The 15,795-nt window shown below is 38.2% G+C and overlaps 1 protein-coding gene across 1 annotated transcript; it reads right to left on the minus strand.

Annotated features, from left to right (window-relative positions):
- Window positions 1–346: 346 nt before the first annotated feature.
- On the minus strand, window positions 347–15,306 carry LOC131403127 (5'-3' exoribonuclease 2-like; the record flags this gene model as incomplete). The annotated part of the gene is made up of 8 exons (XM_058537465.1): window positions 15,238–15,306; window positions 15,047–15,154; window positions 10,894–10,938; window positions 9,316–9,447; window positions 4,642–4,757; window positions 2,210–2,345; window positions 591–698; window positions 347–499 (listed from the first exon to the last, which is right to left on the minus strand). Coding segments are annotated over exons 1-8 (858 nt in total), but the record flags the coding sequence as incomplete, so codon positions are not given.
- Window positions 15,307–15,795: the final 489 nt, after the last annotated feature.

The raw sequence follows: 15,795 nt of genomic DNA on the forward strand, positions 1-15,795 counted from the left end.
ATTAACTCTAATAATTCCTACTTCTCAGCTGGGTGTCACTCTTTCTAGCTAGGACACAAAACACACGCAGCGGTGACTGCAGGTAAACCAGCCTTCATGCTCTGGTACCCACCACACATGGCTGGAACCAATAAAAATAATGACTTACAGGTATGCTGAGAACAAAATGACTGTTAGAAGAATTTCTCCCAAACACATATCAATTTTATTTACTGGGTAGGGTACTGATGGCCAAGGAAAGCAGGAAAAAAAAAAGTAGTAAAAAATATACAGAAGAATCCAAATACTTTTACTTTGTTTCTGGACTTCACTATTGTAACTATAAGATGCAAAAGCAATTGTGACTAGTGCTAGCAAAATGTACGACAAAAATCCAGTTATCAACACACTCAAAAACTAAGACACTCACAGGATCACTCATGAGCTTCCGCCATGATGGAGGTAGGAAGTTACCACTTGCAGCTGGAAAAACTCCCATAAGTTGTTCCAGTGGTTTAAACTGCAAGAAAGAAAAAAATTTTCAGATAAGACACAATTTTTATCTAAGCCAAAATTCTACAAATGTTATGGCTCTAAATACTCAAGCTTACCGGTTTAGTACCCTTCTCAAAATCAGAAGGCATGTCTGCAATACCTTCCAAGTCTGAAGCAAATGGTGCATAATGAAATGGATAATACCACTTCCAGGAAGCACAGCCCTAAAATCAGTAAAAACAAACAAACAACAACAACAAAAACAAATCTATGTTAATGATGGACACGGTAAAGACAAAAAAATTAAACTATCAACCTATAATATTCTACTGATAAAACATATGACTTTTGGTATACATTCCATATATTAAGTTTTTTCCATGAGTCCTAAAAGATGTTTGGATTGAATCTAAACTTTTACTTCGTATCAACGGCTCCTTGATTTAAAAAATACTGCAAAGCATCTTTAATAATCAGTAGTTAATACCAAACTTTATATTAACAAACACAATTTGGTGAAGATTTTTATCCTTAAAATGTGTTTGGTGACATTTCTTTCCAACTCGAGAGCTGCTATCATCACATAAAATGAAGAACAACTGCAGCTGACACTCACTGAGTGTACAGGTGGGTAAGGGACATCACTAGAAGAGTGACTGAGCGTAAAAGAGCCCAAAGTTTCATTTTACAATTCCCTATTATATTTTCATGTGACAACTTTCTCTTTACTTTAAAAATATTTAAGTAAACCAAGCAAAAAGAAAAAACAGTAAGTTATACTCAAAGAAAAGAGAAGCCTTCCTGAAATGAGTTTTGACTCTGCGCCTAGTGAATTAAAATCCTGAGGGTCAGAGCCAGCCCAGTGGCACAGCAGTCAAGTTCACACGTTCCACTTCAGCGGCCCAGGGTTCGCCGGTTTGAATCCTGGGCTCGGACCTACTCATCGCTCATCAAGCCATGCTGAGGCGGCGTCCCACACAGAAGAACCAGAAGGATTTACAACTAGGATATACAACTAGGTACTGGGAGCTTTGGGGAGAAAAATGTTGAGGGTCGGAGTAAAACACGAAATGAGAATATTTTACAATTGATACTTAGTGTATTAAATTACTTTCTACTTTCCAAAAAACTTCACCTATTCCCAAGTCACATCAAATTTGCTTCACTCCCCAAGCACGAAACCAGGTATTATCAGTGCTACAATCCCCTATATGTCCGCCTAATCTCTCACCAATCTGACATCTCATTTATCAAAAGCTTTAAGTCAGATACAGATTACTCCAATGAGAATGCACTTCATGTAACATCACTACACTATATGGAGGAAATGGGATCCTTCAAATTCCTTTCAAATTCTTACCAGTTATTTTCCAGGCTTTTGTCCTTTGTTTAGTCATTTAGCGACTGTGTATTAGTTACTCTGTTATTTTTTATTCCAATTAAACAAAACAATAAACTTTACTAATTTTAAAGACCAAGTACTCTCAACCACACTATTTAATGCTGAAATTCTTTAGCATAACAAAAATTAGCTTCGTTTATATATTAACACCTAAGGAGCTTCAAAGGCTTTACAAACAAATCTTATTTAAAGTAATGAACTTCTTTACAGGAAGCTTGAAAATATGAGTCTGGGTTCAATTTCACAATATAGCTCAACAACACACTATTATAGAAATAACTATTTTCTTAAAGTGATTAACTAGAGATTTAGAGGAAAATATTCATTTTGTACCTGGTAATAATATCGAAGAACCCAGCAGAGCCCTTCAACGTAAGACTGTACAACTTTAAGACGGAATTTGTCATCAGCTGCATCAACGTCAAATTTGTTCTTGTAGTACCGCTGCTTCCAACCAGCTTTCCAAAGCCTAAAAATCAGGCAAAGCCAGTTCATGTTGAATTAATACACTTTCAGTAACTAGCTACCAATTTATCATCCAAATCAATTTATACTTAATATCCAGGTAAAATGTAAATGAGTTAAACAGTAATATTAACATAGCTTCATTTAATTATTTCTAAAAAGTCCACTTTCACAGGATTTATTATCAACTTAAAGATAGTTAAACGTTAAAAACTCAAACACTGATTCTAGAAAGATCATTACAAAACTACAGTAAAAAAAAAAGAGAATAATCATTTATTAAAGTAGATACACAACACTTGTTTGCTCAGATTTTCATACTGTTTTACATGTTTTTTTGATTGTAGAACAATTCTAAAAGTACGTTTTAAGAGGCAAATACTGAAGATATTTTATATAGTTCAAGTTCCTCAGTTTGTTAAAGTATATCTAAATTACACAAAGAAAGTCAACTAAATTACTTTTTTGAAAAATAATAATCTAGAAGCCAGGCAGAAATTATGTATATACCTACTCTCCCTATCCTTGGGCCTTCTCCCTCATTCAGCAAAGCGTTGTTGGCATAAGTGAAGGACACGGACACACACACACACACACACGTTCTGGTAAAACTTAGAAGGAGGTCATCAATTCACTAAATTTTCATTAATCACTGAAAATACAATGTGAAAAACCACATTTTCACTCAAAGTATTTTTTATTTTTTTAAGTACTCATTTCTCAATCTCTGAAAGATTTAAAGATGCCAAAGAATACTAAAAAAAAATCAAGAACGATCAAGAACATCAGGATGATTCTCCATTAAGGGCTCTTTTCTACCATGTGCCAGATCTTACTAATTAATTGCAGTCATGTTTCAGAATACACCATATCAATTTTTTTAATTTACTTTTTTTTTTGAGGACGATCAGCCCTGAGCTAACATCCAATGCCAATCCTCCCCCTTTTTGCTGTGGAAGATTGGCCCTAGGCTAACATCCATGCCCATCTTCCTTTACTTTATAGGGGATGCCGCCACAGCATGGGTTGACAAGCGGTTGAATCTGCGAACCCCAGGCCGCCGAAGCGGAGTGCATACACTTAACTGCTGTGCCACCGTGCCGGCCCCTACACCATACCAATTTTAACTTTGCCCCCACGCAAAAGATTTACAGAACATCAATTAGGAGAAATATCTTCTATCCATAATGTTGAATATCACTATTTTACAGAAACTATTAATGAAATAAATGCTAAGAACTCCAAGCATTTCTTGATAGAAGCAATTCTACTTTGATTATCTTCAGCACCAAAATTAAACAATAAAGTACTAAAAAAATCAAGTTAACTATTAAGCTGATATTGATCATGATGGCTACATGGTAAAACAAAAAAATATACTCCAAGAGTTGCAGAAGCAGAGGATAAAAACTCAGATCAGGTAAATGCTCAATCACAAGTCACCACAGATCTCTGAATCTGACATCAAAAGATGTTGGGAAAATACAGAACCAGACATCACACTTCTGAAGTTTCTAATCATAAATACAAACACATCATCCACATCCTATAAAAGAAGCATGAGCTGTGAACCACTACTGTTTAACTTTGAAATAAATCATTTTGCAAAATTCTAAATGAGTTACAATTATTGAGGTTGTTGGCCCTTTGCACTTGAGCCCAGGGTTCAAATTCAGATTTAATCACACAAGAAGCTGTTAATCTTATTATATAATGATCTCAAACTTCTGTATAAATTAAAGACTCCAATTTTCAGACTATAAATTTTAAGTATATAGCTAATGGGAAACTTCTCTGTCATGAAATATAGTTGTGCATATGCAAGTTCGTGGTTTTTAAAAATACATTTCTCTCTTAACCGAAAGCCTTTTGCATATTTCATTTTAAAGAAGAAACTTTTCAATTGAGATGATTAAAACAAACTATATCAAGTAACCAAATGTAACTGAACTTTCTGGGTTAAGCAGCTTGAAAATTTAATCACATAACAGTAACATTCAGATCACATAGAGCTGAACACCTCATGTCTAGCCAATCTAGTGCCTCGTCTCAGAGGGAAAAGTGGCTTGGAGGACGAAAACCAGCATGCATACTAATCTAGATACTTAGGTTTAACAGCTATAGCTTACACATCTCACTGGAATTTACTGACTACCCTAACCCTCCACATTAATTACTGGTGGATAAAAAGATCACAGGCAAGCATCTGAAGGCACTGCTGCTCTAAGCTAAATAGCATTCATTAGACGGCATCTATTTCAGCAATTTGCTAACAAAGTGCTACCAAAAAATAGCTTCACCTGATGTTATCCTCTGGTTCAGGTTCACTGTCACTGTCTTCTGCTTTTCGCTTAATTCCTCCTATCAGAGACGGGCCATCAGAAGTGAAACTCGTATTAGGAGATACTGAAGGACTCTGTAGACAATTATGACATTACAGAGGAAGGATTTAATTATTCATTTCACATAAGAAGTTACATCCAACTACTGTTACCACCATGCTTCACAGTAATACATTTTTTTAAAGCTATTAAATAGATATGGTAAATATATTTAGAAAGTATAAAGACTGATCTTGGCCTACTCCACCTCTCCAAAAAAGAATAATATAGTACCAAGCCTCCTACGCTTAAACTCAAAAGAATTTGAACATTAGGGTAAAAACTGCTTCAGAAGAAATAAGAAAAACTTAATTTCATAGATTTTTTTTTTTTTAATTATAGGACTTGAACATTTTTTCTCTTTGGTGGTTCCCTCGTGTTATGAATTTGTGATCACTTTCCACCAATTAACTAACAAAGCTGTAAGGGGAAAAATATATATATATGTATATAAATTAATACATAAAATACTCAATGCTGGTGAGAATAAAGTTAGATGTAAGTGGTTCAACCTAGTACAACCATTCTAGAAAGCAACAGTTTAATGAGACTCCGCCAGATATCTGTTAAACTATTTTATACATGTTGTTTTAAAATTCATTGTACAAATAAAATCTATTAGTCATCTTAGAAAAATGCAGCTTTTATTATTATTTCAAAGACTTGGATACCACTTTAAATTTACCATTATCTTCCCTTTGTACCTAACTCAATGAACATAGTAGCACCCTAAAGTATTTTAATATTTAACTAAAAAATTAGGGGCAGCTTGGTGGCATAGTGGTTAAGTTCACACACTCCGCTTCAGCGGCCCGGGGTTCACAGGTTCAGATCCCGGGCGCACACCTCCACATCACTCAGCAAGTCATGCTGTGGTGGCATCCTACATACAAAATAGAGGAGGATGGGCATGGATGTTAGCTTAGGGCCAAACTTCCTCAGCAAAAAGACAAAGATTGACAACAGACGTTAGCTCAGAGCCAATCTTTCTCACACACACACACACACACACACACACACAAATTAATATGTTCTGCAACTTTAATGTTAAATGACCAAAAACCTAAGTGGCAGAAAATGTTTTCATGGTAAAGTTTTTCTTCTGTTATTCACAGTATATTAGATATTTCAAGTAAATTATTTTTAAATCGAGAACTCAGGAGCCTATTTTAATGATACTGTAACTAAAACCTCAGCATGAAGGTAGTTCACACCAAAGGCCAAGAAAAGTTACAACAAAGCAAAACTATATTTCACATAGAGCTCACAACACTTTCCTTTAATAGATGTATAATATCAATTTTATTCATGATACTGTATGGCTAATACTATCAAAAAAAAGAAAAGAAAAGAAAAAAGAAAACAGGGGCCAGCCCTGTGGCCTAGTGGTTAAGTTTGGGGCCCTCTGCTTCAGCGGCCCGGGTTCAGTTCCCAGGCACAGACCTAAAACATTCGTTGGCAGCCACCTATATACAAAATAGAGGAAGACGGGCACAAATGTTAGCTTAGGTCAAATCTTCCTCAAGCAAAAAGAGGAAGATTGGCAACAGATGATAGCTTAGGGCCAATCTTCCTCACCAAAAAAAAACAACAAAAAAAAAACAAACCACAAAGAATAAAAATAAATCCAGGAAGGCACTGTTGTACTTGGAAAATGAGATGGGTATTTTCAGTCAGACACATCTGAGTCTGAAATACCAAGTCCAATCTTTACCAGCTGTATGGCCTTGGGCAATTTATTTAACCTCTGTCAGCCTCAACTTCAAACAGGGACGATAATGTTCTATCTCTTTACAGGTTATAGCAAGGAGTAAATGAAACAATATATGTAAACCATCAAAGCTGCCTGCCTGGTGCATGGTGGTTAACCATTCAGGAAGTCATCCCTATTAGTTTTTAAACAACACTAATCCATTTGGATTAAATTAGGAGAGTGATATTCCTGTCAATCATCTAAGTACAGAGAAGTTGTAAACAAAGCAATCTTTCCCAAATTCACAAACAAGATATAAATTATCTTTAGACAACAAAAATAATACACCTTCAAGGGAAGAAAAGAAGAAAAGAAGTTGTTTGCTCTTTAATGCTAAAGATCTGCTGCTCTTTTCTGCTCTATCTCTACTAACAAAAGTATTCAGAAATATTCTTTCCTAAACATACCAGAGTCATACCAATTCATTCAAATTTCTTTTTAAAAAGCTGTTTTTGCAATCAAAGTTTATTAAACTGAGAATGGTCGCAAATATAATGAAACTACACTTCAGAATGCAAAATTTAAAAACATATTTATGAGGAAACAGAAGCTATCTAATAAAACACTAACCATGTTGACCATCAGTAGATACCAGTCAAGCACTGGAGCCCAGCACACCCAAACAGCTCAGAAAAAATAACACAGCAAAAATCCATAACTGTAAAGCCTTCCTTTAAATAAACTGGTCATTTGGCTTCATGATTTCCTTAAATTCAACACATTCTAGATGAAAACTCCTCTATGCAAAGATTCCAGTAGAAATAACTGTGTCAAGGAGAATTAAGACAGGATCAAATAAGCAACCTAATCACCAATCTCCCCATTCCTATTCCCATGGCAGACATTATTAATCAATATAGTCTAATCCTGTGGAGCCTGAATATTGGAATCTTTCTCAAAGCAATCATAGCTGGCAAAGTTTAAACCTACCTGCCTCCCTGAGATTAAGAAAAAAGCATTTTATCATCAACGTGGTCTTAGCAATACTAGTCACTCTCCGTTCATTCTGTGAGGACGGTAGTCACTATAATCTTAAATGATGGACATCAGCTTTTTCCATTCTACACAAGCATCTCACTGCAAAACCTTTCACTGACTCTCCATAGCCCACTCTGTTAATGGTGTGAGGAATAAGACAAGAAAGCAAAAACAGAACAAAAACACAACAGAAACCCCAGCCGCTTCTCTCAGAAGATGCAAAATCTCTTTCCAAATTCCTAATCTAAGGTCCTAAAACTTCTAAGTGTGAATTTATGGGAATATAAATTCAACCAGTCTCATGATATGGCAAAAATTTCACATATAGGGTTGCCTTGTGATAAAGGATTTGAGCATCAATAGGATAACTATTAGAATAATGAAATTTAAATATCCCAACTTACGTAATACCCTTGGATATATCATAGCAAAAGTTTACATAGGATACTGTACCTTATATAACATCTTTCCTCCCTCTACCACACTCTCTCTTTCTCTCGTGCCTACTAGCCTGAAACAAGCAACAGCTTTGATTACCTTTTGTCTGTGTACATTAGTTCACGGTCTGTTCCCTTACCCCTGCTGCTGCCCTGCCGGGTGCTCTGAGCTCACGGTCTGCTGCCATTACAGGAAGCTACTGAATAGAGCATAGCCTTGCTGGCTGAGACGATTTGCTTCTGCAGTCTGGATTACAACGTTCAAATAAGGAGGAATACCATGAGGCAAATCCATTCAGTTCCTGAGTTTATAAATAGGGAGCAACCGAGCCAGCCCTGATGGCCTAGTGGTTAAAGGTCGGCGCGCTCAGGGCTGGCCCCATGGCTTAGCGGTTAAGTGCGTGCGCTCCACTACTAGCGGCCCGGGTTCGGATCCCAGGCGTGCACTGACGCACCGCTTGTCCAGGGTGCTGAGGCCGCGTCCCACATATAGCCACTAGAAGGATGTGCAACTATGACATACAACTATCTACTGGGGCTTTGGGGGAAAAAAAGAAGAGGAGGAGGATTGGCAATAGATGTTAGCTCAGAGCCGGTCTTCCTCAGCAAAAAGAGGAGGATTAGCACGGATGTTAGCTCAGGGCTGATCTCCCTCACAAAAAAGTTTGGCGCGCTCCACTTTGGCAGCCCAGGTGCGGTTCCTGGACGCAGAACCACACCACTTGTCTGACAGTAGCCATGCTGAGGTGGCGGCTCACATAGAACTAGAAGGACTTATAACAAGAATATACAACTAGGTACTAGGGCTTTGAGGAGGGGGAAAAAAAGAGGAAGACTGGCAACAGATGTTAGCTCAGGGCAAATCTTTCCCAGCAACAAAAAAAGAGCTCTAAAAAAAATGTGGATAATGAGAGCTACCTTAAAATATGTATTCAGATATATTCCACGTCTGAGTTGGAGAGTGAGAGTTTAGGCAGTGAGGAGTACCTGTATTTGACAAACTGAGGAATACTATCCTGCAAAATGCCCATAACTGATCCCTGGGAGGAAAGGGGAAATACGGCAGCAAAACCACCCTCTTCTCTTGCTCTAGCTATGAGACATTTGGATGTCCTGTCATGCTTCTAGCACCATCACCACCCAGTACCTTTGGGGAAGCAGGAAGCACTGTGGCCCCACTGCATTAGAGAAACACTGCAGCCACTTAGCTATCCACATTTACATGTATGTTCTTTTCTTTCACATCATTTAGATATTTTCATATTAATAAGGATTTAACAGAGTTCAAAATATCTCAAGGCAAAACAAATTGAGAAAAACTATAAAACAAAACAACTCCAGGCTAAGTGATAAAATTCACACACAACTGTAAGAGGCATCTGAAAGTCACCACTCTTCAATGCTACATAAAAATAAGTTACTTACAGAATTATTCTGCATCCTCATTTCATAGGCTGCTTGTCTCGGATTACTGGCTACTTGAGAACCTGGTGAATTTCTTGAACCCGAGGCATGAGGGGTTAATATTCCACCAGGAGTGAAAGCTGGTTGATCTCTCTAACACAAATGGAAATGAATGTAGAAATTAAAATTAAATCACAACACAGTTAGATGACAGGAAGAAATGAAGGCAATGGAAAAGAGTCCCTGCTGTAAGCTCTTTAAAGACGAAATGGATTTCCGTTAACATTACAGGGTTGTCTACAGTTTGATTTGATGGTAACTTACCCTGTAAACAATAGTCTGTAATATTTAATAACTCTGCTATAAAAGAACATATAATACACTTTTCTGATACATAGAAGCTATTCAAATCTCATTAGGTTATTCCCTTATGTTCACTTACAATTTCAAAACGCATTCAAGACACAATTTTAGGCAAATAAAGATAACTATTAAGGTAAAAAAATAAGCCAAGAGTTTGATTTATACTTAGGAAATACAACTTCTATTTATCCTTCACCTTGATGGAATTTAACTCTTTGTTTCCAATTAGTTAGAGCTATGATTATAGCTACAGTAGGTGACAGTCATGGCTGACTGATAAAAGATATTTTTTAAATAGACACTGACTGAAAGAAAATAATAATACATAAGGTAGACATCAAACATGCCCTTCCCTATCTAAGTGGTTTTGAACCCACCTGCAACAATCAATAACTCTACTTTTCTCCCTTATAGGTTCCTGAAATTGCTCGATTCTAATAAAACATAATAATAAAAGGTAGTCCCCAAACTCCATTTGTTTAAAATCCAGTAAGGAAGACAAGAAAAACAAAAACTTAAGAAGTTAAGTGACTATAAAGTGTTATGCAATTAACTAAGCAAACAAATATCACAAGCGAGAAGCACTCGAGTTAAAAGGAAGGACTGCTCAACCTGGATTACAAGCGGAAGCAATAGGGAGGCCTCGTGGAAAATGTAAGATGGGAGGGAGCCGTGAAGTCAGAAACCCATTGAGAGGGACCAAACAAAGGCAATGCTCTGAGTCAGGAGGGACCTGGGATATTTAGAAGACAACTGGGGAAAGCAGGGTGAGAACTTGACCAGATCATAGTATGCTCTGCACGCCAGACTAAGACAGAACTGGATTCTGCGGGAACTAAGGAGTCACTGGTAATTTCTGAGCAGAGAAACAACCAAGTTTCGAGTGTTGTGTTCTAGGAAGAGTAACCTGACAAGGATATACACAGAGTGCAGTAACTTTCAAGAAGATACAAAGAGCTAACTATTTTTATTACAAAAACAATACCCAATTACCGTAAAAAATTCAAATAGCTAAGTGCTACCCGGCCCCTCTGGCCCATCAAGTGTATCCCCTCAGACTCTAGAGCTTAGAAAGGACTTCTTTAAAACTGACACCAGCATTCTTTCTCCAGGTAAGAGGCAGCTGGGTAGACATTATGTCCCTAACAAACTACTGGATAAGGAATAAAAAGCTATCTTCCTCCCAAATTGTAAATGTATGTTATTGCCAATCTGATGAAATTAATTAAAACTCACCTTCATTCTCTTTCTCTTTTCTTTCTGTCGTCTTCTAAAACTGTCCTAAAAGTATAAAATCCACATATTCTGTCAAATAATTACACAAAAATGTAAGAGTTAAACATTACCAGGAATGATTTGGGAGACAAAGTTTTAAAGGAAGACCCCAGAAACGTAACTAATTAAACTAGGCAATGGACTATATGTTCAAAGTGTTGCTTATCAGAACTTTAGATAGACAGAGAGCATTCTAAATTGAGTTTAGATACAATTTAATTATTCCTCTTAATTTTTTTCAGATAGTTTTTGATATCATTTCAGGAAAGAATGCAAGAGTCATAACAAAGACCCTCTGTTTTATCCTGGAGCAAGTAGCCCACCAATACGGAGAAGATACAAATAAGTAACTCCCCACTTACTTTGGGCCACTCAAAGGCCTCCTTTACCCCAGAAAGCATTCCTCCCACGCCCAAGTTTCTGTGAGCATCAAGGCACTGAAACGACAGCTACGGTGGCCATGGCTGTTGCTGTGGACTGAAACAGGGGCCAGCAGGTCCTGTACTGACTGTCATTCTACCAGCAGCTGCACTTCCATCACTTCCAAGTCAGTACTGCCACCTGCAATATAATACCCTATTGAGATCTGAAATTTGTGCTTTGTGCCAGGAGACGGGCTGAATGCTGGATACATGGTGACTGACGACCTTAAAACCTCCTAAGACAGCAAAACCACCAATTTCTTTAATCAAGCTTTTGCCCCATCTTTAAACTTATCTAGGTCACCAATGACCCACAGACTGTGAGATCCATTGCTCAGTTTTCAGTCCGTATCTGACCGTGACTCTTTCTTCTTGATCCGTGCTCTTCACTTGGCTTCCAGGACACTACACTCACCTGGTTCTCCTCTTTCACTCTTGCTGAATGCCTTCACTCAACTTCCCAACACCTTAATATTGGCGTTCCTCTTCACCCAGTACTTGGACCTCTCACTCTCATGGGAGTGATCATCCAGTCTCACGGCTTTAAACACCATCTACGTGCTGATGACTCCCCAGTCAGGACCTCTCCCCACTCAACATCTCCACTTGGGTGTACAAACTTCACATGCCCCAAATGGCATCCCCACCCCTAGCTTTGTGCCTCCCAGTCTTCTTTATCACAGCAGCTCAGACCATTTTTCAATTGCTCAGACAAAATGCTTTGGAATCATTTTTAATAGCTTTCCTTCTCTCACCCCTAGCATTTAATTCACCAGCCAAATCCACTAGTTTTACCTTCAAAACATGTTCAGAATCCAATTACCTCTTATCAATCTCCACTGCCACCATGTTGGCTCCCTTGGATTATCGCAAAAGAGTCTAATTGGGCTCACTGTTTCTATCTTTGCCTCCACACAGTTAGTCTCAACAGGGCAGCTAGAGTGATCCTTTTATAATATGTGTCAGATCTTGTCACTTTTATACTCAAAACCCTCCACTGATGCAGAGTGAAAGCTCAAGTTCTTATAATGACCTATAGGGTCCTACCAGATCTGGCCCTCCATCATCTTTCTGACCTCCTCTCCTACCCCTACTACTTCCCCTTTGCTTCCTCTGTGCCTGCCACACTGGCTCCTTGCTGTTCCCTGAACATCCTGGGTAAGCTCCTGCCCTAGAGCCTTTGCACTGGCTATTCCTTCTGTCTGAAATGCTCTTCCGGCAAACACCTGCCTGATTACTCCCTCATATCCTTCAAAGTCATCTGTCAGTGAGGCCTTCTCTAGTCATCTTTTCTAGAACTGCAATGTCCTCATGTCCACCTTCCCAGATATTTCCTCATCTGCTTTTTTCTTCACAGCACTTATCACTCTCTAACACATTACACACTTTACTTAGTTTTTGTGTTTATTGTCCATCTCCCACGGAAGAATATCAGCTCCATGAGGTCAAGAATTTTTGTCTGCTTTTTTCTTTTGTTTTTTGTTGTATCAGTAACACTCAGAATACTATTTGGCACACGGTAAACACTTAATAAATATATGCTGAATAAATGAAGAAGATTTGCAAGACAAAAGGCAAACATCAAAGCTCATAAAATAAAAAGCATCATATTTCTGACCTAACTGCTCAATTTTAATAATAAATATTGATGTATTCCTCTTTTACCATGTATTCTGCTGGTCAGTTAAATACCTATTTCTAAGGGTGGTAGTTACACATAAGCAAAATAGGTACACCTGGTTGGACTTTACTGATCTTTAATTTTTGTGTGCTATGAACTTCTTTGGAAGTCTGTCAAAAGCCGGAGACACACTTCCTGGGAAAATACACACACCTAGATACTATTATATTGAATTTCTGAGGGTTCATAAATTTCCCCGATGTCCAACCATGCTGACAAACATCATAGGATGTCAGGGATACCAAAAACGATTCAAAGCTTTAAAATGCCCTCTCTGCCAGGCCAGCTGGAAACTTTATTACTCAAATCTGAAGCACTCTGGTATCTATCAAATCCCATACATCCCACTCTAATGGCAAATATCACCAATACTTAATAGTACAGAGTAACCTAAAACCACATAAAAGGACTGTTCTAACGTGAGGCTTTTACACCAAGTACTACACCGTATGTGTAGTTTTTTCTTAAGCATAAATGGCAGCGGGTCAGGTGGAGCCACCATAATTGTTGAAGGCTTAGTTAAAAATGGCTGTCCTGATAGACATTTGATATCCTAGACAAAGTCAGTTATGCTATTTAAATTTTACATGTGAAAAATTCTTGCCATCACAGAACATTACCAAGTACCAAAGGCTTTAAAAAGAACACTTACAGTCTACTCACACTGGTATATAAAATGGTACCCAAGGTTCTAAAAAAGAGATCACTAGCTATAGCATACAAAGCTGAAGAAAATATAAAATCTTGTCAGATGCAATGACATGTTTTAATCTGTTAGGAGATAATGAAGCAATGTAGCAATATTATTATGTTGCTATTTGCTCAAAATAGCCATATGACTTTTTATAAAATCAGTTTCTAAAAGGATTTCCTTCACTCTCTTTCTAAAAAGCTACTATCTGCTCATTTTACCCACTGCTTGCCTCCCTTGCCACTCTTGCACAATCACCCTGCAACCTACTCTGCCTCCAGGCTACTGCCCCTCCACCCCACTAACTCTTCAGGACCTCTGAACCCCTGGCCATGGACTAGGGGCCTATCTCACTCTGACGCCTCCGGCAGCACCAGTGGCTTCTCATCTCTTCAGGGATTTCCTCCCACCTCTCTAGAACTGACTCCCCTTTCTCCTTAACATCTATGCTTCTTAAGGTTTCTGTTGGAGGCACTTGAACTCCATACAAAGCTCCAGGGATTTCAACTTCACACTCATGACGTGAAGTATTCTGCTAATGTTCTCAAATCTCCTTCCAAAAGACTTCTGCCCTGAGCTTTACACATATCCATCTAACTGCTTCACGGACTTTTCTCCTCTCAGGTGTCCTGTGACACCTCCAACTCTGTATCTCCAAACTGAACCTCAATTTCTACCTTGTCCTCACCCCAACCTGCTCTACCCCCACTGCTTGCTGTCTCATGAACGGCCCAACCACACTCCCAACTGTCCAAGCCAGACTGGACTTCTCACCTAAGCACTCACTCCATCATATGTCATCAATTTCCAAGTGCTTTATTATTTTATTTCTTTCTTTTATGTTTAATTGCTTACTCAGAGCTGCAACCCTCTGCCTAGACTGATGCTATCTAACCCAGAGGCCCCTACACTCCACTACCAGAGTACAGAGTTTCTAGGTCTTCACCTGACTTCCACAGCATCAACATTTCCTATAAAACATGGCATCCACTAGTTCATTCCCAGCATTCTCCCAGTCTTGGAACCCTCATTTCACATCCCGTTGATCAGACACGTGTTTGGATTTTTATCTTAATCAGGATTATGAAGAGAGAAAAAAATTACAGTGCAATTCACACAGTGTGCAATACACAGTTCCACACAGCAAGCATCACAGCCTTTATAAAATAATCAAAGCACTGGCCACTCATGATTACACTGGCGTTTGATACACTATAATAATATAACAATGCATTCAAAGAGGTTAAAAGTACAATCACAGGATCATCACAGCATATTAGAGACAGGAGCAATTTAGCTACTGCAATAGAAACACTTTACCTCATCATCCTTTCTCTTTTTAAAAATGCTATCCTCAACTTCACCAACTGCTAACATGATCATCTGTAATCTTTGCAGATTGACATAACCACTTTCTGTAAGGTAACCCTGTAAGTGATAAAATACATGTAAAATAATCTTCTTATAAAAGCAAATACTTCTGTTTTGAAATTATTCAAGAATGAACTCACCCCAGTTTTGTGAACCACATTTTTGTATATGTTAACCAAACGGTCAATTGCACCTTCCATGCCACCAGGAAACAAACATTATGTATTAGGACCAGTACGCACTGTAAGCAAGAAGGCTACAACAGTAGTTTAAAAACCCACACAAACACACATACCGAATCTCTAACGACGGCAGGTGAGGAAGGAAGTCATTTCCCACAAAGAAGCACATGAAGACCCAGTCATCAGTGCTCCTCTCGACATCAAATGTGAGCGGTAGGCTGGCCATGGTGAGCTCTCTTTCCAAATACTACAACCAAAAAGGAATGCTGCCATGAAAGCTATGAAATGGCACTCTGCTTTAGAGGGCTGATTCCAATGATTATTGCTACATACCTCACGAAGAACATCAAGACGAAGGAAGATAAACTCTCCTTCTGCACAAGGAAGACTATCTGCAAGTTCATCGTGCTGCAACAAAAGGAGTAAAGATTAAACAAGTCTACTCTAAACCCTGTAATTTGTTTCCAGCCAAACGAACATTATAGCTTTTTTTAAAGCAAGATCCATTTTAATATT

Source organism: Diceros bicornis, unplaced genomic scaffold (genome assembly GCF_020826845.1).
Source record: "Diceros bicornis minor isolate mBicDic1 unplaced genomic scaffold, mDicBic1.mat.cur scaffold_55_ctg1, whole genome shotgun sequence".
Classification (NCBI taxonomy): domain Eukaryota; kingdom Metazoa; phylum Chordata; class Mammalia; order Perissodactyla; family Rhinocerotidae; genus Diceros; species Diceros bicornis.